The 23,079-nt window shown below is 44.5% G+C and overlaps 1 protein-coding gene across 2 annotated transcripts in view; it reads left to right on the plus strand.

Annotated features, from left to right (window-relative positions):
- Nucleotides 1-23,079, plus strand: part of TMEM14A (transmembrane protein 14A) — a 175,449-nt gene that overhangs the window by 39,282 nt on the left and 113,088 nt on the right. For both annotated transcript variants that reach the window (XM_078647936.1, XM_078647935.1), the window contains exon 3: nt 4,550-4,651. In XM_078647936.1, coding sequence (XP_078504062.1) covers nt 4,550-4,651 — 102 coding nt within the window. The remainder of the gene's footprint in view (nt 1-4,549; nt 4,652-23,079) is intronic.

The following is a 23,079-nucleotide window of genomic DNA, read 5'->3' on the forward strand; positions in this document are numbered from 1 at the left end:
GGCTTGGGGGGCAAGGGGCCTGTGCGCTCACTCCGCTGTGAAGCACCCCAATACATTCTGAGCCGGCACCGCGTTTTTCAAATAGTCTGTTAAAAACCGGGTGGGAGGAGGGCCCTCCAACCTTTCCTGGATCTCCATGATACGAAGGTTATTACATCTAGAGCTCCCCTCTGCACATGCCTCTAGCAGATAAACATGTTTTGAAGAGTGGCGTTTTAGGATTGATCTGTACGGAGCGAGTCCTCAGCCTCTGATATTCTGTCCTGTTGAGGAGATCCTGATGAAGCAGTGATGAGTGTTATTAGAGTTCACCAATATTGCCCTTTAGTGATGTCCGGGAGTGTTGGATTGCTTGCAAAATGGACAAAGTGTGGGCGACAGAGGCCTTGGGCAACGGCAGGCCTGAAGAAGCCTCACCTGGAGCAAGCATTGGCTTAGTAAATTTATCAATTTCACCTTGTTAGGCGGAAGGAGGGGGATGTTTGTCCTTCCCCCATGTTGACCCTGCCATGCGGCTACAGTATGACACCAGGTCTCCTTGGGCAATTCCCCAGTACTCGCCTGTCCGGGACCCTGTGTTTCAGCATTCCTGTTCACGGTAGTGCAGCTGTGCGGGGGAGGGTTGGTCGATGGTCTGCCGTCAGGTGGAGGACCAGGTGCAGAGTCTGGTCGCTGGCACCCCATGGCCAAGAGGAGCAGCGCCTGGTAGTGTAGAAGGTAATCCTCTTTGTCTCCAGGGGTCAGGAGGCACCATCAACGGAGGTCGAGCCCGGCACCCTTAACAGCAGGTCTATTCAGTGGGGACCCCGGGTCTGCCGATTATAAGGGACAGCCGTCGGGTGATTTGGGACCCTCTGCGGCACAGTCCCTTCCTCACCGTAGCCCGACCAAGCAGTTTAAAATGCAAGGGCGGACCCCGAGAGAATAGACGCTGCCCTGCCTTCTGATTTGACCGAAGGGTAGTGGGAAGGGTAGTCCTCTACCCCCCAGCAGTAGGGGCAGCTTGCGGCTGCTTAACCCTGAGGCCCTCCCAGTGATGGAGGCCTGCCTGGCCCCGCTGGTCAATCTGTGGTATGGCTTTCCTCCTCGCCTGATCCGGTTGCTGCAGATGCGAGGGTGGGCACGAGAAACCAGACACCCCCCCCGGCCTGCCAGAGTTGTCCGAGGTGCTTGTGAGGTGAGTAGTCCTCAACCTTCCAGGAGCAGCTCACAGCCACCTGACTCTGAGGCCCTCCAGTGATGGAGGCCCTGGTCCGCTGATCCTCTCCATCACCACGGCCTGACCCTGCTGGCAAGCATGCAGGAGGAGTCTAAATGTCCCGCTGCCAGCAAGGCTCACCCCACCATCTGTTCCCTTGCTTGGAGATGGGGTGGTTAGGGGCACTCTTGGAAGTGAAGTTGAAGAAAACTTCTGAACTCACTAAAATCATTTTCAGCAATGTATTTTAGGACTTCCTTTGGTCCGTGAATGTGATGAACATAGTGGCAGTAGGTCTCTAGAGCTCTCCTTCTCATATGGAAGTCTGGTTACAAATTTAAGAAATCCGGAAGTAGAAAAGGAAATTGGAGCATTAGTCTGGCACATTCTGGTGTGTTCTTTATAGTTACTGGCTATTGAGAAGGGAAATGAGAAATTTAGTTTTTGAGTCTCGGAGTTTCTGATCCATAAAGGTTAGTTACACTTTTTAGTAAGTTTAGTGCTTTCGGTATTCACAAACTCCAGTGTAAACTTACAACAAAAGTGTAATTTACATGTCTACACCCCCAGAATTATGCAATTGGATCACTGTTGTGTGGTGGGTGATGTCCCTCCATAAACCCTTTCTTGGTCCCCTCCATAAACCCCTCTTACTTCTCCCTAATCCCATCCTTTTTAGTAGTATAACTGCCCTTTCCCCACCCACTCCTTCCAGTTCCTACTACGTTTAGTACTAATATGTAAACTTACCTATGCAAAGACTCCACATTCGGGCCGAGAACTCTGAACAAATAAGTATAGGCAGTGCGGAGTCCTAAAACTCTGCACATAACTTGCGAATTGTAGTTTGTAGTATGTTTTGCAGTGGAATTTAAGATCAGACCCATAGTTTTCTAACTCCCTATATATTTTGCCCTTCCTCTTTTCCTGTAGTAAATGCAGGAATAAGCAAACCATTCTACAGTAGTAGTTTTGTGGAATTAAATGTTCTGCTTCATGGGATTTTTATGGAGTCCCATGAATGTATCTTCTACTGCCTCATTGCAGGACCCTGGAATACTTCCTTTTATTACTTATCGTATAGCAGAACATTTTTGATACTCCAAGTCTCCATTTTAAAATGTAGACCTCTTTTTCATTTGTGTCCTATGGTGTTGTTTTTTGTTTCTCCATCTCCCCAGGCAATTTGGTATTGGTACAGATGATAGCATCATGACTCGTGGTAGTTGAAATAACATTCTTCTCCGAGTTATAACTTAAATCTGTGGTGGCCTAGAAGTCTTCCAAGTCCCAAGGAATCAAAAAAGAACTTTCATTCGATCTTCTATTGAGGATGTGCATATAAAGAGGAGAATGGGGAAAAACTAGACTATCATTGAGCAATGTCTTGTAAATTTCACACTTAATTCTTTGGGGGTGATGGAACCGCTCAAGCAGTTTTACCCCATGTTAGATTTTTCTTCAGTAGAGATAAGCAGTGAAGAAAAAAGATCATCTTTTTCATTTGGTACCACTCCTGTGTCTATGCTGGCCTGGGGTGTCGATAGGATCTGTGTTTTGGAGGTTCCCCATCCATTGACATATATTCTTTTTATTTTTTTTATTTTTCTTTCTGGAAATTATTCTTCTATCCTATCCTACCATTTTCTTTTGGTAATTAGGCAAGATGAATACCCTTAAAATATTCTTCTTACTTTTGGTTTAGTCCCACAATCAATTAAATGGCATTTAAACCACGCATGGCTGCCTCATGAGAGTTGTCCCTGCGCTATCAACAAGAGAGGCTGACCCAAAGGTAAAAGTACAAAAAGATCTAGGCTTTATCAAAAAGAAAGGGTTTTAGTCTCCTTTTGAACATAAGCTCAGAGGGAGACATACGAAGGCTGATTGGCAATTGCATTCTACAGTTTGGACGGCAGGAATGAAAACGATCTGACCCCTTTTCTGGCCGTCAAGATCTTTGGCACCTGCAGAAGTCTGAGGCTGTTCAATCTTAGAGATTTACATTGCTGCAAGCCCGGAATCATTCTCTTAGGTAGGGGGAGGGGTCCGTATCCCGAAAACACTCTAAAAGCGATGGTAAGTGCTTTACATTTAATATGATTGGCTATTGACAGCCAGGGTAGACATTTCAAATGCAGCAAGATGGGTTACCAATCAGAAATACTCGGAATCAATCTTGCTACACCATTTTGTACAGACTGGATGGAGTTTTGCGTCAGGGAAGCAGGAAGGCCCAAGTAAACCCTATTCGCATGGTCCAGTTCTCCAAAATGTATTAGATTTGGCCAGTAAAAGAAATTGGTCTAAAATTGTTTAGTATAGCCGGGCCGCCTTAGGTTTCTTATTAAGGGAAGAATAAATGCCAGCTTCCAAGCTGAGGGAAACAGAAGTGACTGTGACAAACACCTTGCATTAGTATTTAAGGTATTACACCGGTATTAGTATATTTTTTTTATCGCATTTCCTTTCAATCTTGAGAAGTTAATGATTTAGTTATGTTTTATATTGTAGAAACAGAAGATATCTTACAACATCACTTTGAATAATTGTGTTCAATGATTTCTGCAAATAGTGTGCATGCAGTCTAAATTAATGTCCTGATGAAAACCACGAAACTTAAGATGCGAGCTAAAATCGCATAAGGGTTTATTTTGAGCCAACTTGTTCCCAAAAAACAAAGTGAGATGTGTAATTATATTGTGTGACTTGTTTAGTGGACAATGTGAGTAGGGATGTACAAGACATTGTTTGTTATAAGCTGTTCCTTGTTTAGTTCTACACATATTCAGGCGAATGTATGCATAATCTGAATTTGGTTGCAGAAAATGTTTTTCTTTTTATAGTGTCATTTCTTTAGCACTTGACAGAGCTTGAACACCTGAACACTGTTTTGATTGTCTAATCCAGACCATTACTGTCTTAAGGTTTGATTTGGCTAACAAGAAACCATGTCTGATCAGTACCAATCCGTTCTAAGTTGAATCCAACATTGGGCTCGGAGCAGGGACTGGATAGGTTTCGGGGAGACACCTGTATTTTATATAACTAAAAGTTAGATTGATTGGGTTTGTCAGCACCTCAGCCAACTTTTATAATTAAAGCCGAACCAGCCAGGTATTGGTCACTGACTTGTTGCATGGTAAAGGCATGTCAATGGGACACTAGCTATCCCCCTTTACCGTGGCACCCACCATGCAAACATTGGCAAGATCAAACATGTTTTAAGCATAATGCGTGGTTCTAAAGAGGTATGTTTTCGGGAAGCATGGCCGGGTTCTTGTAAATGTTTTTTTTTATGTTGATTATTTAAGTTTTCCTGATCTCTAATTCTCTGTTTACTTGTTGTAGGAAGCTTAGTCTCCCTGGCTGCTGGTCTCTTCTTCGGTTTTGTGGCTGCTTATGGAGCTTTATGCATCACGTATAATTCCAGAAACGTGACACCATCTTTCTGTAAGTACTTTTGCTTTAGGACACCGTGATTAAAGAGTGCGTTGTAGTGCAGATGGTGGGCAGTTTGGAGCAGCTGCTTCGAGGAGCAATTTAGATGATGCCACATGGCAGTGATTTCGTTTTTTTGTTTTTTTAAGTTCCTGAACAGGCACTTTTTTTTTAAAGGCTATCATCACTCAACCCGTAACGGTTTGTAAAGAAATTATATAAATGGAATTTACTTTTGTATTCTCTTCAGTGATATCACTCCGTTTAAAAATAGGGACTTGAGCACAAAGTTTCTCTTTTAACAATAATTTCTTTGCATTTGCTTTATAGTTACGCAGAGGGTCCGGTTAACCTTTAAGGAAAAAGCCCAAAACATGGAGCACAAATACGAGGAACATTTAAAATCCACAGAATAAATTGTGAGACGAATACTTAGTCACACCTTTCTAGTTAGTTACACACATAGATATTTGAACGGGAGGATATTTGTTAGTTTTCAGGGTCATCAAATCGAATACATATCTTAATGTACTATGATAATGTCCAGTAATATCACTCCTTTGGCAGAGTAAGCATGGCTACTGGGCGAAGTGTTATGTAGGGGAATGATCTTTGATCCCAAGATGATGCTCCTGGGCCTCGTGGTAGGATGGGGTGGTCCATGTTATATTAGAACTCTGGTCAGATTGGGTGTACTAATAGCCAAGGGGAACATCGCTGAACAATGGCGCTCAGATAAAGCACCCACGAGTGGCGAATAGATGCGAGACATGAACTTATGTGCCAAAACTAAACAGCTGGTTTATAGAGCCTGAGGCTGCCTATAAAAATATGTGAAGATTTGGGACAGATAGTGTAACTATTTGCTTGGGGGCAGTGAATGAAGTATAGCACTGTGAAATATGAGGACATGAATGCAAATAAGTGGTGTTAGAAGTACTTAGATTTCAAAGTATATGGGAAAACTTTCTCAAAACATTATGGGATAATGATGGTGGTAGCCCAAGACACTCAAACTATTTTGTTGTTGTTGTCATAATGAGATAAAACCAATAAAAAGTAACACAAATAAATATGCTTTCTTTATCTGAAGGAAACTATTCTAGAGCCTTTAATTAACGTTCATAGTTTGAGAAAGATGGAAAAGGGGCAGACTGGATGGACCTATTTTTCTTCGTCCTTCAGTATGTGAAGGTTGATCTTCTCCAAGCAGCTAGGGCATAATTGTGTCCTGAATGTGTGACCTATCACATAACAACAGATGTTTAATTCCTGCTTTGTATTGCAGTCATAAAGAGTCATCATTGAAATACATTCTTACCACTCCTAGGCTTGATTCCCTAACTCATAGAACTGTATAAACGTTTCGGCAATTGATATTTACTGTAGCCTACAAGGAAGCAGGATTTCTGAAATAGGTCCTGTGAGCTAGCCCAATTGATAAATGTATTGCTCACAAACCTCTCTAAAGAAGTTTTTCAGATCGGTTGTAGTCAGTTTAGGACTTGTTCACCACCTTGTTATGTTAATGTCCTGTACCATGTGAGACACTTTAATTAAATGTACATTGTTCAAATCAGATTATTAATGTTATTTGTAAATTAACACTGTAATATAAATTTACTTAGTTAAATATTTAATTTATTTCACCTTTTTGTGAATCGCAGATTGTCCCAAAATACATCAGAACCTTTAGAAGGGAAGGCGGTGGAAACCAATGCAAAATACATGCATACATACATAGTTTCAGAGAGATATCAAGTATATGTAGGAATATAAGCTGGGCATAGCATGAAGGTCCTTCAAGTCAACTTGATGCATAGTAGGGTGAAGGGAATGCATGCCATATATTGATGTAGTAGCCTAAAGGTAAGGGAGTGGGATATAACAAAGTGGGGGTGAGGCAGACTGAGTATACTGAATGGAAGTAAGGGTTTCCTAAAAAGGTAGTATCTGAGCAAATAGAGAGTGGGGAGCTACTTGTACCACATGTAGATAAAATGGTTAGGAATGGAGAGGAAGAAATGGCTGGAGAGTATCGCAGAGAGATTTGTTGCTTGGCAAGCAGGTGTTCCTGAGGTTTGGAAGAACAGATAGGATTTTGCTTCCCTGATTTCAGCGGGAATTCATTCTTGATCTTGGGGGCATATGTAAAAAGTGAGATTAATTTGAGCTTTTCTGAAAACTGGATGTTTTTAAGTCCGAGATCGGATTTGGATCTAACAGTGTTTGTTTGACGAATAGCGTTCTGGGGTGTTAGTTTTAGAGCCATGATGGTGATGTGCGCAGGTTTCTAAGTAGATTAAGCATCTAGTAGGAGCCAGAAAAGTGCTTTTAAAGTAGGTGTTGGATCACGCCCCAATGTGCATGTCCATATCCAATTTATTGCCGCAATAGATCCTGAGGGACTCCCATTTTGTTAGACTTATGGAAGTGAAACCTGTGTTTATTAGGTTTTCAAGCTATTTATTTGCTGTTTCTATTTTAAATTATGAGGACATTCAGAAGGTCTCTGTGAGGTTTCTTTTTACTTTTTCCGTAGCCATTCTGTTTTTTATGGGGTCTATGCATTTATTGAATTATCCAGCTTTTTCTTATTAGTTGTATTGGTATATACAATATTGGTTAAGGTTTATAAAGTTCAGGAGGTCTCCCAGTGGCTCTAGGTAGAGGTTAAATAGTACAGAGACCACACCAAAAAGTGTTGGTGAGAGGGTGAAGATGCTGCTTATAATCATTTGATTTGTAAGTGGTCACTGAGGCAAGAGTTGAACCGCTAGAACATTCATCCCAGACAGTTATTTAAGTGGTTTCCCCAGAATTTCATGGACCACAGAGTTGAATGCCTCCGAGAGATCCTGCATCACAGCAGCCAGACATTTCAGTTATCCGGCACTTGCAAGACATCATCAGGCACGGCTGTTGAGGATTTTGATCAATGAAAGGATGCCAGAGATGGGGCTACAATTGTATTTTTGCTGGGAATGGCTTTTGGTTTTATGGATGTGGAAATTATACCTTTATTTATTGCATTGAATATAATGCTTTGAAACATGGAAGAGTTTTAGGTGTGCCAGCGGGGCATAGGGTTTGTGTAGGGGCTTTAGATACGTAAAGAGGCAGATGATCTTCAGACTAGCTGTATTGCTCAGTGTGGGAGGTGATGTACCCTACAATGGTGCTATCAATAGTGGGGAAAGAAGACGATTTACTTTTCTGAATTTTATTTGAGAATATTTGAGAAAAGCGTGTGATGTGGAGCTTAATCTTTATTCGCTAATCTTCAAGATCTTATGTAGAAATATTAGCTACGTCTGAGCACTGATCAGAGTTGAGGGCTTTATTGTAGAGTTGGAGTGTTTACGGAGTCTGAATAGCTCAAGTTCTTTTGGCAAATTCTTTTTTTCATTTTGTTTGGCTCTTTCAGTTGTTTTACAAAGAAAGTAGCTTTGGATTGAGTATGTTGGCTGTGTGAGATTTTCTCCAGTATTTAAGGAAGGAGTTTGGGATTGGTGGGAGAGACTGTAGGAATTTACCTTTGTTTCAGGCAAGAGTGTAAGTTGTTAGTTTGGCTAGACTGGAGTTATGTTCCACTGTGCACAAGATGTCTGCTAAGCTTATGTTATTAGCATAATGAGAGTGGGTATTGTGCCTAACAGCATCTGGTATCCCATATGTCCAAGGCTTTACCTCGTTACTGGTAATAGCATATGAACGATCTAGAAAAAGAGGGATTTGGTGGTTGTTGATTTACTCCGTGATTAGAGGTTGTCACTAATAGGAGTGATGAGACGATGATGCTATCTAAGATGGACCTTTTGCTAGATGTAGGCTTTTGGTAGTGTTGTTGTGGACATTTAGTTTGAGGAAGGATGTCAGTGTGATTACTTTTTGACCCTAACTTTTTTCCTTGAAAGTTTAAAGTGGAACAAAAGATGATTGGATCAAAGTAGCAGCTTGGTTGAGTATTTGATGATCTCCGGGCAAAATGGGACACTGTTGCTCTGCAAGTGGTAAATCAAACAGATGGTTAGGTTTCCAGTGCCAGGACATTTGAGGAAGGAGTAGTATACTTACTGTGTTCTGTTGCAATAGATGTACATTTTTTGTGAATTATATCCCTCCACTGCTTCTGTTTATTTCTGGTCACAACATATTATTTCATAGTGTTCTGGATGTAGGATATCCATGAATTGAATAGAGGATTAGGAAAGCCAGGTGTCGATCAGGTAGAAGATGTCTGAGTTTTGGTTGAGCAGAAGTCCTGACATATTGGCTGCTTTGGATACAAGGGTTCTGATGTTGTGCAGTATGCTTTGGGAGGGTTTTTTGAGTTGTGCTAGCTGAGTCAGTGTTTTTGTGGATGAAGTTTTGAGGAATGCCAAGTGGGCTTTGTAGGTCTGGCTATCATGTCCTAAGGAGGGCTGCAGTCTAGATTTACCTAAAGTGATTGGACCGCTACTGAGAGTAGAGTCATTGCACAGTAGGAACTGGGAGTTGTACATTGCAATGCATGATGTGGTGATCTTTTCCTATTTGGGTTGTTTTACAGAAAGTTCTATGATCAGGACCAGGTTCTTCAGTTATTCAGTATGGTGGGAGTTTGGGTTTGTATTAAGTGTTCATGAAGGGTGGAGCTGATGTTGGAATGGGATTGATTAGTGTCTCTGCTGTGTAGTGTTGTACAGTTAGAGCGGGGTGCCGCTCGAGCCAGAAATCTTGACCATAGTGAAGCCAAGCTCGCTACTGGAGTAGCTGGGAGCCAACGCGCTGTTTGGGGCATTTCCTGCTGAAATCCGGCCGCAGTGGAGGTGAGAGGCGCGGCGAGCGGGACTGCGAGGACCAGCATTCTTCACAACACCGCCAGCTGGTTCCTCTTCCCGCCGCGCCGCGCCCCCTCCCAGTGCCACGCCCCCTTGCTATACTTAGGAGCTCTTGGGTACGCGCATCGCGGGACGCGCGCGGGGCGATCCCCGGGGCGAAGACCGGGCAAAGAGCGGGCCGTTTTAGGCCGTTAGAGGCCGGCAGAGACCGGACCGGGCCCCCCCTCTGACGCTCCCTGCCCCTCAGCCCCCTCCGCTTACTCCATAATGGCGACTAGAACTTCACGGAGTAAGTCTGCCCAACAAGGTATAAGTACTCTGGAATTTTTTTTCCCTAAGGCGAGTATTTTAACTAGCAAATGCCACTCAGTCACAGAAGCGCACCTCGAGATGGGTCCCGAAAGTGTGTTTCTGGACCATGGGGATACTTTTTCAACAGATGCAAGTACACCTATTCCTTTGGACGCCACCCATATGTCACTATTGGACAGTATTGATCAGACTATTGAGTCGGTCCTCCAGCAGTTAAGAACTCCTTTATCACAGAGGGACAGGAACTCTCCCCGGCCATCTGGGATCTCTGACCACTCTGCCATTCCGGATAACACGGGAATAGTCTCGCACGAAGCGGGACAGGCTGCCCTGCTTACAGAGTCTGTAGGCAGCAGAGTGGAACAACCGCCAAAAAGGAAAAGGTCCAGGGAACCAAAGAAGGCAAAAAGGGCCAAAGTTGATATAGCTGAAGCAAACCAGGTTGATAGTTCAGACATTTCGGCCTCCCCTGAGCTCATTTTATCAGGGTCTAGGTCGGATCACATGGGCTCTCCAGCTCCTGCGTCCCTTCCATTGCCCTCGGGCCCATTTATCTTTGGTGGGGTAACTTCTAATAGTACTGACACAATAATTAATTCACTTACAGTCATCATTAAGAATTTGTTAACCCCCATTTCAGTCAAATTGGACGCCATAGAGAGTAGACTCCAGGCCCTGGAAAACAGCCACATAAGGGAAAGCCCTGTGTCAGCTACTAATGCTCCTGTAGCTCCCCGGGATCAATCTGGGAACAGACCGCAGTCCTCTGCACCATCCCAGGCTTCTAATCGGGTACCGCTGAGCACAAACGGTGTGTCTGTGTCCCAGACGCGCCCTCTGCTACCCTCAGCGTCTAGGCCCCCTGTCCCGGCCCCCAGGAGATCTAAGCCACCTCCTGCGCCGCAATCGGGGAGGGTAGTGAGTTCCTCCCATGGTCCCACTGGTGGTATCACTCCCCCCCGTGATAGGCGCAGGGTGGTTAATTTGCCCCCAGAAGCAGTTCCACACACGGCAATTATGGTGGGAGTACCTGAGTTAACTGGTGACATAAGGGAGCCCCAAGACTCTCTACGTAACAAGGTTATAAGCTGGCTTAGTATCAATAGGCCGCTGCCCCCAAATCTGAAAGGCGAGGTTTTGATGCTCAGGAGGATCCCATGGATTGGCCCTACTCTAAAGAATAGGGTAGGGGACTGTATCGTTGTAAGTTTTAAAAGCCCACACGTTGCCAACTACATCTGCAATTGGCTTGCAAGACCTGATAAGTCCAACATAGAACTAGTACCCCTTTCATACTTCTATCCGATTGCTAGCAACACGGAGGTAGGGAGGGAGAAGGGGTGGACCAGAGTAGGCTTTGCTGTAGATGGCTCACGTTATAGATCAAGGCATTACCTACCACCTGCCCAGGCCAATTTTATACACCATAATAGATTTTCCTGTTTGGATCAGGTCGATTGACCACAAACCGGGGAGACTTTTCTTGGCTCTGGGAAGACGAGGGATGAGTTGCAAACTCGGGTGGGTTTGAGTACAGCCCCTGTAACTGAACACGCTCCACAGGATACCGTAAAAGATCGAACGGATATCACGGACGATAGTTTGGGTCAACTGGGGCCCCCACTTAACACCGGGTCTGTCCATATCTTGCAACCTGGGGTGGCGGAGTTGGCTGGGCCATCCGCCATCGCGGTTTGCGATATTGCTCCGCCAGACACTTACCCATCCATAGTCAGGGTGCAACCCCCTACTGGAGGCCAAGGTATCCTACCAACAGATCCGGGGTTGAGAATCCTCTCCTGGAATGTGGCAGGAATTGCAAACAAGGAAGGCTCACCGGAGTGGGATCACCTAGTGGGTGGCAGTGACATCCTCCTTTTTCAGGAAACATGGGCGAGGGATACCCAAACTAGGAGAGGGTTTGAAATATTTGAAATCCCTGCCAAATGGAGCGGGAGGGGGAGGCCGTCAGGTGGCTTGGCAATCTGGATTGCGAGTCACACTGGGTGCCAGGCGGAACAGATAAATACGTTCTCGTAGGACATTCAGTGTGTCCGGCTCACATGGCCTGGCAAACCATCGTGGGCTATTGTTAATGTCTACTCGCGACCAGTTGCCACGCCAAAGGAATCACCGACCCTAAACGATCTGTCCACCTTCTTGGGTCAACTTCCGGGAGATTTCAAGGTGGTACTTGGAGGAGACTTCAATTGCCACTTTGAACCCCTGGAGGGCCTACTGGATGGTGCCCTTACGGCCGAGGATGACCATTGGGGGGTCCCTCCCTCGTCTTCCCCTCACCCCAAAGCCTGGTCCCCCCCTAGCAACACAACTCATGTCCCTTACCCTGAACTACACACTGAGGGCTTGTAATGGTCGTACTCCATCCGATACCCCCTCAGTGTGTACTTTCAACAGAAGGGGCCATGAGTCGAGGTTAGACTATATCATGGTAGATATTACACTCTGGCCTAAAGTCCTCGACTTTAAGGTAATAAATAGGTCAGACAGCGACCACAATGCCCTTTTATTAAACATCCAGTGCCCTCTGCTTCCAGCGGGCACAGCCGCAGTAAATCGAGGGGAAGACTCGGGGGAACTGCTCCTTACAACAAATAGGCGCCGGGTTAAGTGGGGAAAGCTTGTGAGTTCAGAAGAGGCTATCAATAAACTATACGAGTTGGCACTCCCAAGGCTCATGGAGGTGGACGTACTTTTAAATGAACCAAGAATCCCAGAATACAATGAGAAACTGGGTAACATACATCAGGACCTAGTGAGGGATCTGGCTGAGGTATTCCACCCGGTGGTGCCACTCCGAAAGAAAAAGACCTATGTTCCCACCTGGTATACCTCCTCTTGTAGGGTAGCAAAATCTGAGCTCATCGCTGCAATAAAAGAGGGGTCAAATAAGGCCAAGGTACGTGACCTTAGGAAGTGTTATAAATCAGTGATGGCGACCGCTAGGACCGAGTGGGACTGGAACCACTGGCAGGACCTTCATGACGCCCTAAAAGTTAGGGACTCCCGGAAATTTTGGGCCCTTGTAAATAATGGGATAGGGGAACTCGAAAAGGCAATTGAACCCAACATTGCCCTCGTGGTTTGGGAGGCCCACTTTGGGGCACTCTACCAAGATATTAATTCCTGCCCTGATACAGCCCTGCTAGCACCCCCAGGCTCCCAAGATCTTGTTATGGAACTATCACTGGGGGAAGTGGAGGCGGCCCTGGAACATTTGCCGATGGGGAAGGCGCCAGGCCTGGATAGGTTACCCGGGGATCTCTTCAGGCATCACCCGGACATATGGGGTCCATACCTTCTCATCCTTTTCAATGCCATTTTAGGAGGTATGGCAATCCCCGGGTCCTGGCTGGGGGCAGAGATTGTTCCAATCCACAAGAAGGGATCCACTCTGCTCCCCGCCAACTACAGGCCTATTAGCCTAATAGATGTACCCCAAAAGCTTTTTGCGCGCCTTATCCTTAACCATCTCCTAGACTGGGTGGAGGACAATGACATCTTGAGCCCCCTCCAGGCTGGCTTCAGGAAGAACACGTCGACCATGGACCAAATCTTCCGCCTCCTTCTCCTATATTGGAAGACGGTAACGTTAGAGGGAGGAAGATTGTACATGGTCTTCGTGGACCTGAGGTCAGCCTTTGACCTAGTCCCCAGAGGGAAACTATGGGAGGTTTTGCAGAAGCTAGGAGTGCCCCCCCACCTCCTTAGTATCATCATTAGGTTGCATGAGAACAACTATGCACAAGTAAGGTGTGGGAGGGATGGTAAGCTCTCGGGCAAATTCCCGATCCGTCGAGGCGTCAGACAGAGCTGTGTCCTGGCCCCGACCCTGTTCTGTCTTTTCATTAACAGCGTCATTCAACATCTTGACGCTGTGGAGGACAATGACGCCCCGCTTTTGGCAGGCAGGAGGGTCCCGGCAATAATGTTTGCTGACGATACCCTCCTGCTTTCCAAATCCCCCATGGGGATCCAGAGGATTGTGAATGGTTTTGGCCTCTTTTGTCGTCAACATGGGCTGGAGGTGAACACGGAAAAAACTAAGTTTATGATCTTCAACCCTCCTACCAAAACCAGACCCAATCCTAAACTGGGGGAAATTAGCCTTGAGAGGGTCTCGACCTTTATTTACTTGGGGGTAACACTTCAAGAAAACTTATCATGGGACTGCCAAATAGCGAGATCTAGGCTGAAACTTTCCCAGCTATCGGGCGCACTCTTGAAGGTGGCTAACAAGTCCACCTTTAAGCCCGTTAGCCCGGCCCTGGAAACATACAGGTCCCAAGCGAAGGCAGCTGCCATGTATGGTAGTGAGTTGTGGGGACATAAAGCAGGGAAGGTTCTGGCAGGTGTGGAAAATAGCTTTTTGAGACGCCTACTTGCTCTCCCACAAGGTACGCCACTCCTTCCCCTAAGACTAGACTTGGGCCTTCCCTCTATTGCTGAGGATCTCCTGTCAAAACCCGTGAAGTTTTGGCACCGGATATGGACCACCGAGGAACTGCATCATTATAGACAGGACCTCATTCATGTTATGAGGCTGGATGCCAACTGCAAAATTCCCTGGTTGGCCTTTATCAAGTCGGAACTGCTCACCCTGAATTTGCAAGACCTATGGGATGACCCAGCTCAGGGCTGTCAAAGGATTACGCGTAAAACTCTTGCCCAGCTGTACAAAAACAAAAACCTTGTTGACGTGGATAATGTTCATAATAGTGGCACCTTGACGGGACGTTTTATGGAATGCAAAAATTCTTATGTGTTTGAACCTTTTATGGATTTTATTTTTCCTCTCTTGGCGAGGAAACTGTTCCTGCAATGGAGGTTTGGTACACTCCCCACCAAAGTATTCATTTACAAATGGTCCACAGGGGGTGACAAACTCTGCCCATGCTGTAAAACCCATGATGAAGATGATTTACGCATAATGTTTGGCTGCCGCGCTTACCAAAGCGCGAGGAGGCGTTGGATAGCACCGTTGTGTCGGAACCTAGGCTTCAGGAAGTACCTACAGGCTTACAGGGTCATGAAGACCAACACTCTGGGCCACATTGTCTTTGCGGTGTCAACATTTTTGATGGCAGCATGGATAATAAGGAAGAAAATGTCTTCTTGAACTTGTACTACCTTGTATTCCTCACCCCATGCAGGTCCAGTAGATCTTTTATATGTAAATATTGTATTGTTTTTTAAATATTTGTATTGTATTTTATTGTATCTTTTATGGCCTATGTGGCCGAAATAAAGAATTTTTGGAATTGGTTAGATTTTTTACACTGCTGTTATAGGTGTACAGCGGCAGGCTTGTGTTGAACATATGTAACAGTTGTTGCCTTTGTGATTTGTAAAGTGATTGGTTTGTAATAGTGAGAAAGACCTATGAGTTTAGTATGCCTCAAGGAAAGCTGTGGAACTGAGTGTGGAGAAGGATTTGGAAAGTTTCACTTCATCATGATCAAACTAGTTGTGCTAAGGATGTTGTGCATTTGTACATACTGTAGCTGGAGACTTAAAAGCACTTACCACTAATATAATAAAGATGGCCCCTCTCTGTGTGCAAAACAGTAGCTTCTTTACCTCACCAAAATATGTTGGTCATCTTTGCAGGACCAATTGGAATGGCTAAGCCAGACCCCGCATGCTCATAAGCAGTGCGGGTGTTGGTGAGACATGCAATGGTTGAGCATCCAGAGCTGCTGCTGAATGCGTTATTAGGCCAAGCAGACAGACACACGCTGTCCTGCTCCCACGGGCTGCATCAGCAGGCTGGGCTGATCTCCTTTCAAAATACTTTAGAGGTCGACCACTTAAATGACTGATTGACGGTCAGGTGGTATCTTCTAACCCCAACACGGAGTGACTGCACCTCCGGCACTCATCCACCCGTTTTTAACAAGTAATGCTAATCCAGCCTTATTCGGAGGAAGTTATCCATAACCCCCAGGACAGAGCAGACGCCCCTTCTGTGTGCACGTCATTCATAGCAACTGGAGATCGTACCAGGAACGCACGCTCTGTCGTGCTGTTAGAATCAGGCCCTACTATACCCTCTACTCTACCCTCACATGGGCGCCCAGCTGGGACACTTGTTAGTATCTTCTTCTGTGTCTCTTTCCTATACTCACTTGTGGCACACATCTACTACACGGCTGCGCAAACCACCCTTCAGATGTCCCTACATTTCTAGGTCCTGAAGAGACCCTACAATGCACAAAGGGTCGAAACGTTGTCGGCAGATAACAGAAGCGAACCATTAAACCAGCGCTTATCATTGCATAAGAAATGCGTTGTACATTTTGTATACATAAAAATGGTCGACTCTATGATTAATTGGAAACCTTGTACATATGTCACAAATATTTGTCACCAATATTTTAGGTTCCTTTTTTTTCTCACTGGGGACACTACGCACTACTGTGATATTATTACCTTTTACATATCTTGATTTCTTTCACGAACTATATACACTTGATTGTGAAATACAATAAGTAAGGTGTATGAGGTCTTTTTTCCTTTTCACATCACTCTAATCCTCTTCATTGCCATTGTGCATAAGTATATCAATATCACTTTGATATTATTCCACAGGAACCATTGTTTTCGTCAATTATTTAACTATCCTGGTTCCGTATGAGTAGGGTCCCCTTGACCTAGGTTCTCGGCTGAACAGATGCAGGCACTGCTGCCACTCCGATGATAAGAGCGCATGAATGTGTCGTGCAGGCCTCAGCCAGACCCGCTAGTGCAAGGGGTTCGCCCTTCTCTGTACGAAGTCCTCAGACCCGATTGAAAGAAGTTGGCACAGAAACTGGAAATAGAAAACGTAACATTTATTACACCTCATGAGGTGGTGCTACGGTTCAAACAGTACCCTTCGGCATTGCAAGAAGTAGCACCCCGAAGCTAGGGATGCATGGTTTATTTATACCCACACAGGGGCTCAAAAGAAGGCGGTACAAAGCACAAGAGCACATTTTATATACATATAAGGTAATATCGAGAAGCACAATCGATCAGTGGGAGGAGCTAACAGTCTTGGGGGTATCGGCTAACACATTCCAATTTAAGGCTAATCACTAACAGATGCGAACCCTAACTGTCAGCGGCAAAACAAGGGGATGCTAATAATAGCCTGTTGCTGGGCAGATTCAAGAGTCATGGACAGGAAGATAGGACAGAGCACATGGTCGGCACGAGGTAGCATGTGGCAGACAAAATGGCTGCCATGAATACAAAATGGAGTCCGTTAAATGTCAAGATAACGGCTTGAACTAAGATGTCATTCGCTAATGCTCAATCTAATCGCTGTTAAATTACAACAGACGACCCTTTTAGCATTAGCTAAAGACATACGCTCTCCTGGGGTAATCAAAACATTCATCTCGTATATCGATACGCATCATATTAGCTACTTCTTTATCCAACGTGTGTTGTGCTTTCACAGTATTTCTTTTGGATGGTATACAAGCAGTTATGCACATAGAACATAGCATTGGGCCACAGTGGATACACATACAACAGGTGAAAATCACTGCAATTACAATACAGAGAATAGTTAATAATTTCCAACCCCCAGCAGCAACTACTACCGATAACTTTACATGCACCTCCTCTATCTGTTAACATAACATCTAACACCATCCTGTTTTGGAGAGTTACAATTCTAGCAATTTGCAACTCTTCAGTAATATTACCAAGAGCTATAGCAGTTTGATTAGTGACAGTTTCCACAACTCTAGTCAATCGTCGTACTTTCCTGCTATTTAATGCAGCACCCACGAAAGGAAACAAACCCAAATTAAAATCAACATATTGTTGCAGACTAGTGTCTGTCTGGTCTGCATCATCTATTTTTACACTCCTTTTATAACGATTCATTGAAATATTTCTAAACAGTTTAAAATCTCGATGGTATGAAGCAGGTGCCAGGAAAACAGGAGGCAATAGAAAAGATACATAGCATGTGCCAGACCACCATACTGGTAGTCTATGATATCCATGGTTCCCACACACTAAATACGTGTTGTGTGAGGCCAGAAACGAACTGTCATTTTGCCCATCTATATTTAATACAGTAACACAATCACTAGTTCCAACTGGAATTCGTCCAGTACTTTGTACACATAAGTCGGCTTTAGTCCTTGTAACAGTCCTTGTAACAGTGATTACAGACTGGTTACTTGTGGTAGAGTCTCTCGTATGGGTGAAAACATATGGTGTGGAAGCATTGTCCGGTCGGTATTCCTCCCATTCCCATATAGTTCCATTTGCTTGAGGATACCCATGTTCATCTTGATAACACTCTTTATTCAGACGAAAAAGAAGTCCACCTACTGCAGGTTTCTTAGTTGAAAATAGAAGAGTGTACCAGGCTCGACAAGAACCATTATGCGAAAAAGGAAGTGGAATAAACGGTGTTCCACCTTTCTTTTGATGTGCTGGAAGCATACCACATATCCAACAATTTGTAGCATTCGTGGCGTTGTGTGTATGATGGAGCATCTGGACAAACGTATTATTGAGATAAGATTCTTGATGCTTTTGCTCATGATACGGAAGAGTGAAATGCTGATGCTCTTCTGGGACTGGAGTAGTAGGAACCATAAAAAACTTGCGAGCAGGAATCATCATCTCAACAGACCAAGTGATCACTGCTATAATTGTCAAAACAGCAAAAACACCTATAACTCCTAATGCCTTTTTCTTAGAGGTTATCATAGCAGCAAAATCAGCTTTCTCAAAAACAAAATAATCGTAGGAGCTCTTCTCCTGTGGGTAGACGTTGTTTTCTTCACCGCAGATCAAGACAGGTGTCACTACACTACGCAGGGCTGATCCCCCTCCCTTGTCATATCGGCATTCCGTTTCCACTACCCAGGGGGGTTGCTCAACCTGTCTCTCTCAAAAAACTGTAGACTCTTTCCTCGGCCTCAAGTTGTATCGCGTTGCTCCAAGAGTCTTCTGGTCCGGGAAGAACTCCGCAGATTCGCCAGGTGATACAGCAGGGCCTTTCTCCGTGGTCAAGATCTCTCGGTGATCGGTCAGCACAGCAGGTTCCACCAAGGTCGACAATACCTTCCCACCATGAGTGCTATGCACCCAATTTTTCTTGTTGGTGACTTGAACCGCTGTTCTCGTGGCAAGAAACCGGTCCTCGGAAGCTTGTTTCCGGTCCAGGGAAGGCATGGCTTGGCAGTTCGGGCTGGACTGTTCCCATGAGGCACAGGGTCAGACTGATTTGCATATAAGCCATGTCTGAACTGGGGTGGCAGAGTGGGCTAAAGAACGGTGATGGATCAAACCCAGATCTTTTGACTGGGTGTGAGTGTTTGATTGGTTCAGATGCTCCGTCCATCACCACCCCCTTTTGTACCGTTCTCGTAGCAAGTAGCACTTGTTCTGGTCCACGCCATCTTGGCTCCAAGCTGCTTGACCTCTCAAACGCCTTAACCATCACAAGGTCACCAGGACGGAGCTCATGGCCTTCACCTGTAGATCTGTCAGGAAGTGCTTCACGAACCTGTTGATGAATAGAAACCAAACTGTCGGTTAACTGTGCCAAATAGTCACTCATCAAGACACAAGGTACATCATACACAGAACTCTGTTTTGGAACTCCCCAAATGTTCATAGGTCGTCCAAATACCACCTCGTACGGGGTGAGACCCGTCCTAGAATGTGGTACTGATCTGATGGGCAACAATGCCAATGGCAACGCATCTGGCCAGGTCAAGTGCGTAGAAGCTTGAATCTTCGCAATTTTCAGCTTCAAAGTAGCATTATACCTTTCCACCAATCCTGCAGATTGTGGATGGAACACTGCATGGAACTTCTGTTTAATTCCCAATCCCTTCAAGACATATTTGATAACTTCCCCAACGAAATGAGGTCCGTTATCATTCCATAAAAGCCTGCAAACACCGAACCTCTGGAAGAATTCCTTCAGCAGCACCTTAGCGGTAGTAATAGCAGTATTGTCCTTCGTGGGGTACGCCTCAATCCATTTACTGAAAGCACAAACCACCACTAGAACATACTTTAAGTTATTACAGCGCTCAAGTTGGATGTAGTCCATTTGCAAGACTTCGAAAGGTGCGGTCGGTGTAGCAAAGCCTCCAGATGGAACTCGCGTTCCCTTTCCAGAATTGTATTGTAAACAGATCATGCAAGACTGTACTACTCTCTTAGCTGTGCTAGCAATTTCTGGATGCTCCCAAACTTGCGTAAGCATTTTCGTTATTGCGGAAGCTCCAACATGTGCTAGCCCATGTGCCATCTGAACCATTGGTTGTACGAAAGCTATAGGCAGCTTCCACCTATCCATCTGTTTATTTCTCCAACAACCTTCGTCAACTAACTCTCCTTCTTTAGACCATTGTTCACGTTCTTTGTCAGAGGCTGTCCTCTGTATCTCTTGTACTTCTTGCCTAGCATCATGCCATCTCTCAGCTTGTGACTTCACTACATACATAGGAGTAGTGTTTCTTCTCATCGCAGATTCACGTGTCACATGGTCTGCAAATCCATTAAAGTAATGGGGTGACCCAAAAGGTACTGGACCTGGGTTTCTTGCGATATGGAAAAATGGTCCAAGACCTCTATATTTTATGATGACTCAATTAATCAGTAACTCTTTTGAATCAACAAAGTTGGGAGCATGTCACTCAGGATCTGCTCTATTCAATTAAATGTTTTTCATTATTCACAACAAGTTGTAGAGACAAGGGCAGCAGCAACACATAATATCTAGCCTTGAGAATCATTTAATAAAACAAGGACCACATATTAATCATTTCATACATTAATTTGAGTTATATATCAAAAAGTTACCCCAATGGAGCGTGCAGATAGAAAAGGAAGTAGAAAAAGGCGTGTGCAATTTAAGAGGGAAAGGAATTCACAGAAAATTATTGTGACAAAATATATTCAGTGATAATTAACCTAACAACAAGCGACAAATCAATTGACCATGCTGTTCAACCTGGCCAAAATGGAATACCATTTCATTTGCAAGTTTTAATAAATGTTCATAACTCCTCAGTGTCAAAGATCTCCGCACATTAGTATACAGAGACACAGAAAAAAGGGGGTTCAGGTCTTTATGATTAGATACGTCGCGTTTCGACTCGTCTTTACGGCCTGACGGTTATTTGAGCCTGAGCCATGCGGGTCTTCTTTAGGACGAAAGAAATAGAAGGGTAACTTGGGATCATAGGTGACCCCTTCCACAAAGATGGGGGTGGTGCTTATTCCCACATACCCAAGGATTATTCTTTAATCCAATACGTCACTCCGTGAGGAGTTGATAGTAAGCCCATGTATAATATCCTCAAAATTAACTTGAGCGTCTCGGTGTCGGTGTTAGCTAACAACGACACCGAGACGCTCGAGTTAATTGAAAATACCCGAGCAACCATGTGGGACTGTTTGTCCACATCTCGGAACATGGAGACCTAAGTAAGGAGGTTTTTTGAGGATATTATGCATAGGCTTATGCCATATTGAGAAATTTGAGGAGAGCACAACCTTAACATTAGAATTAGGAATTGGCACGGAAGGCTCAACTTTCGGTTGGTGATTACAGAGTGAGGAGGTGACCTACCCGAATTGAGACTTAAAATACAGTAGTCTACAATAAATAAAGCGACCCGAATGAGTATCAGCAGTCCCTCCACAATACAGAGAACCCCCCTCACCTTTTTGTGGAAGATTGTGCCCGTATTGAACTAAGTGCATCTCCTCGTTTTTAGCCATTGCTCGCTATCCCACGTCTACTATCAACTCCTCACGGAGTGACGTATTGGATTAAAGAATAATCCTTGGGTATGTGGGAATAAGCACCACCCCCATCTTTGTGGAAGGGGTCACCTATGATCCCAAGTTAACCTTCTATTTCTTTCGTCCTGAAGAAGACTCTCATGACTCAGGCTCAAATAACCGTCAGGTCGTAAAGACGAGTCGAAACGTCGACGTATATAATTATAAAGACCTGGACTCCCTTTTTTCTGTGTTTCTGTATACTAATGTGCGGAGATCTTTGACACTGAGGAGTAATGAACATTTATTAAAACTTGCAAATGAAATGGTATTCCATTTTGGCCAGGTTGAACAGCATGGTCAATTGATTTGTCGCTTGTTGTTAGGTTAATTATCAATGAATATATTTTGTCACAATAATTTTCTGTGAATTCCTTTCCCTCTTAAATTGCACACGCCTTTTTCTACTTCCTTTTCTATCTGCACGCTCCATTGGGGTAACCTTTTGATATATAACTCAAATTAATGTATGAAATGATTAATATGTGGTCCTTGGTTTATTAAATAATTCTCAAGGCTAGATATTATGTGTTGCTGCTGCCCTTGTCTCTACAACTTGTTGTTGTGAATAATGAAAAACATTTAATTGAATCGAGCAGATCCTGAGTGACATGCTCCCAACTTTGTTGATTCAAAAGAGTTACTGATTAATTGAGTCATCATAAAATATAGAGGTCTTGGACCATTTTTCCATATCACATGGTCTGCAAAGGCATTTCCTTGTCCAATCTTGTCTGTCACTTTCTTGTGTGCGCTACATTTCACTATGGCTACTTTCTTTGGGCATGTCAATGCAATCAAAAGATTATGCACTAATTCTCCATGCATTATTTGCATTCCGTGAGATGTAAGAAAGCCTCTTTCCTGCCAGAGTAGGCCAAAATCATGCGCTACTCCAAAAGCATAGCAGCTATCTGTGTAAATGTTCACACATAAATCAACACTAAGCTCACATGCTCGTGTCAAAGCTATCAATTCAGCTGCTTGGGCCGATTTCTGCAGTATGCGAGCTGTCTCCACTATTGTTTCAAGCGTGGTGATTGCATATGCGGCTGAGGTTGTGCCATCTGGTAATTTCAAACAAGACCCGTCAACCCATAGTTCACCATCCACATCTGGAAGGGGCGTATCTTGCAGATCAATGCGACCCTTTGTCTGTTCCTCAGTCAAGAATATACAATCATGCGTTTCTTGTGACTGAGGCTGAGCCACTGGATACGGCAACAAAGTAGCAGGGTTCAAAGTTGCACATCTCTTCAATGTAATGTGAGGAGCTAGCAATGTCAGTTCATATCCTGTAAGACGAGCACTAGTTAAGTGCTGCATCTTTGTCTGATTCAAAAGGGCATCAACAGCATGCGATACCAACACTAACAGCTTATGTGACAACACTATTCCCTCACTCTGTCGTATTGACACAGCTGTTGCTGCAACTGAGCGAAAACACCCAGGTAATGCTCTAGC

The sequence above is a fragment of the Lissotriton helveticus genome, chromosome 6 (genome assembly GCF_964261635.1).
Source record: "Lissotriton helveticus chromosome 6, aLisHel1.1, whole genome shotgun sequence".
NCBI classification, from domain to species: domain Eukaryota; kingdom Metazoa; phylum Chordata; class Amphibia; order Caudata; family Salamandridae; genus Lissotriton; species Lissotriton helveticus.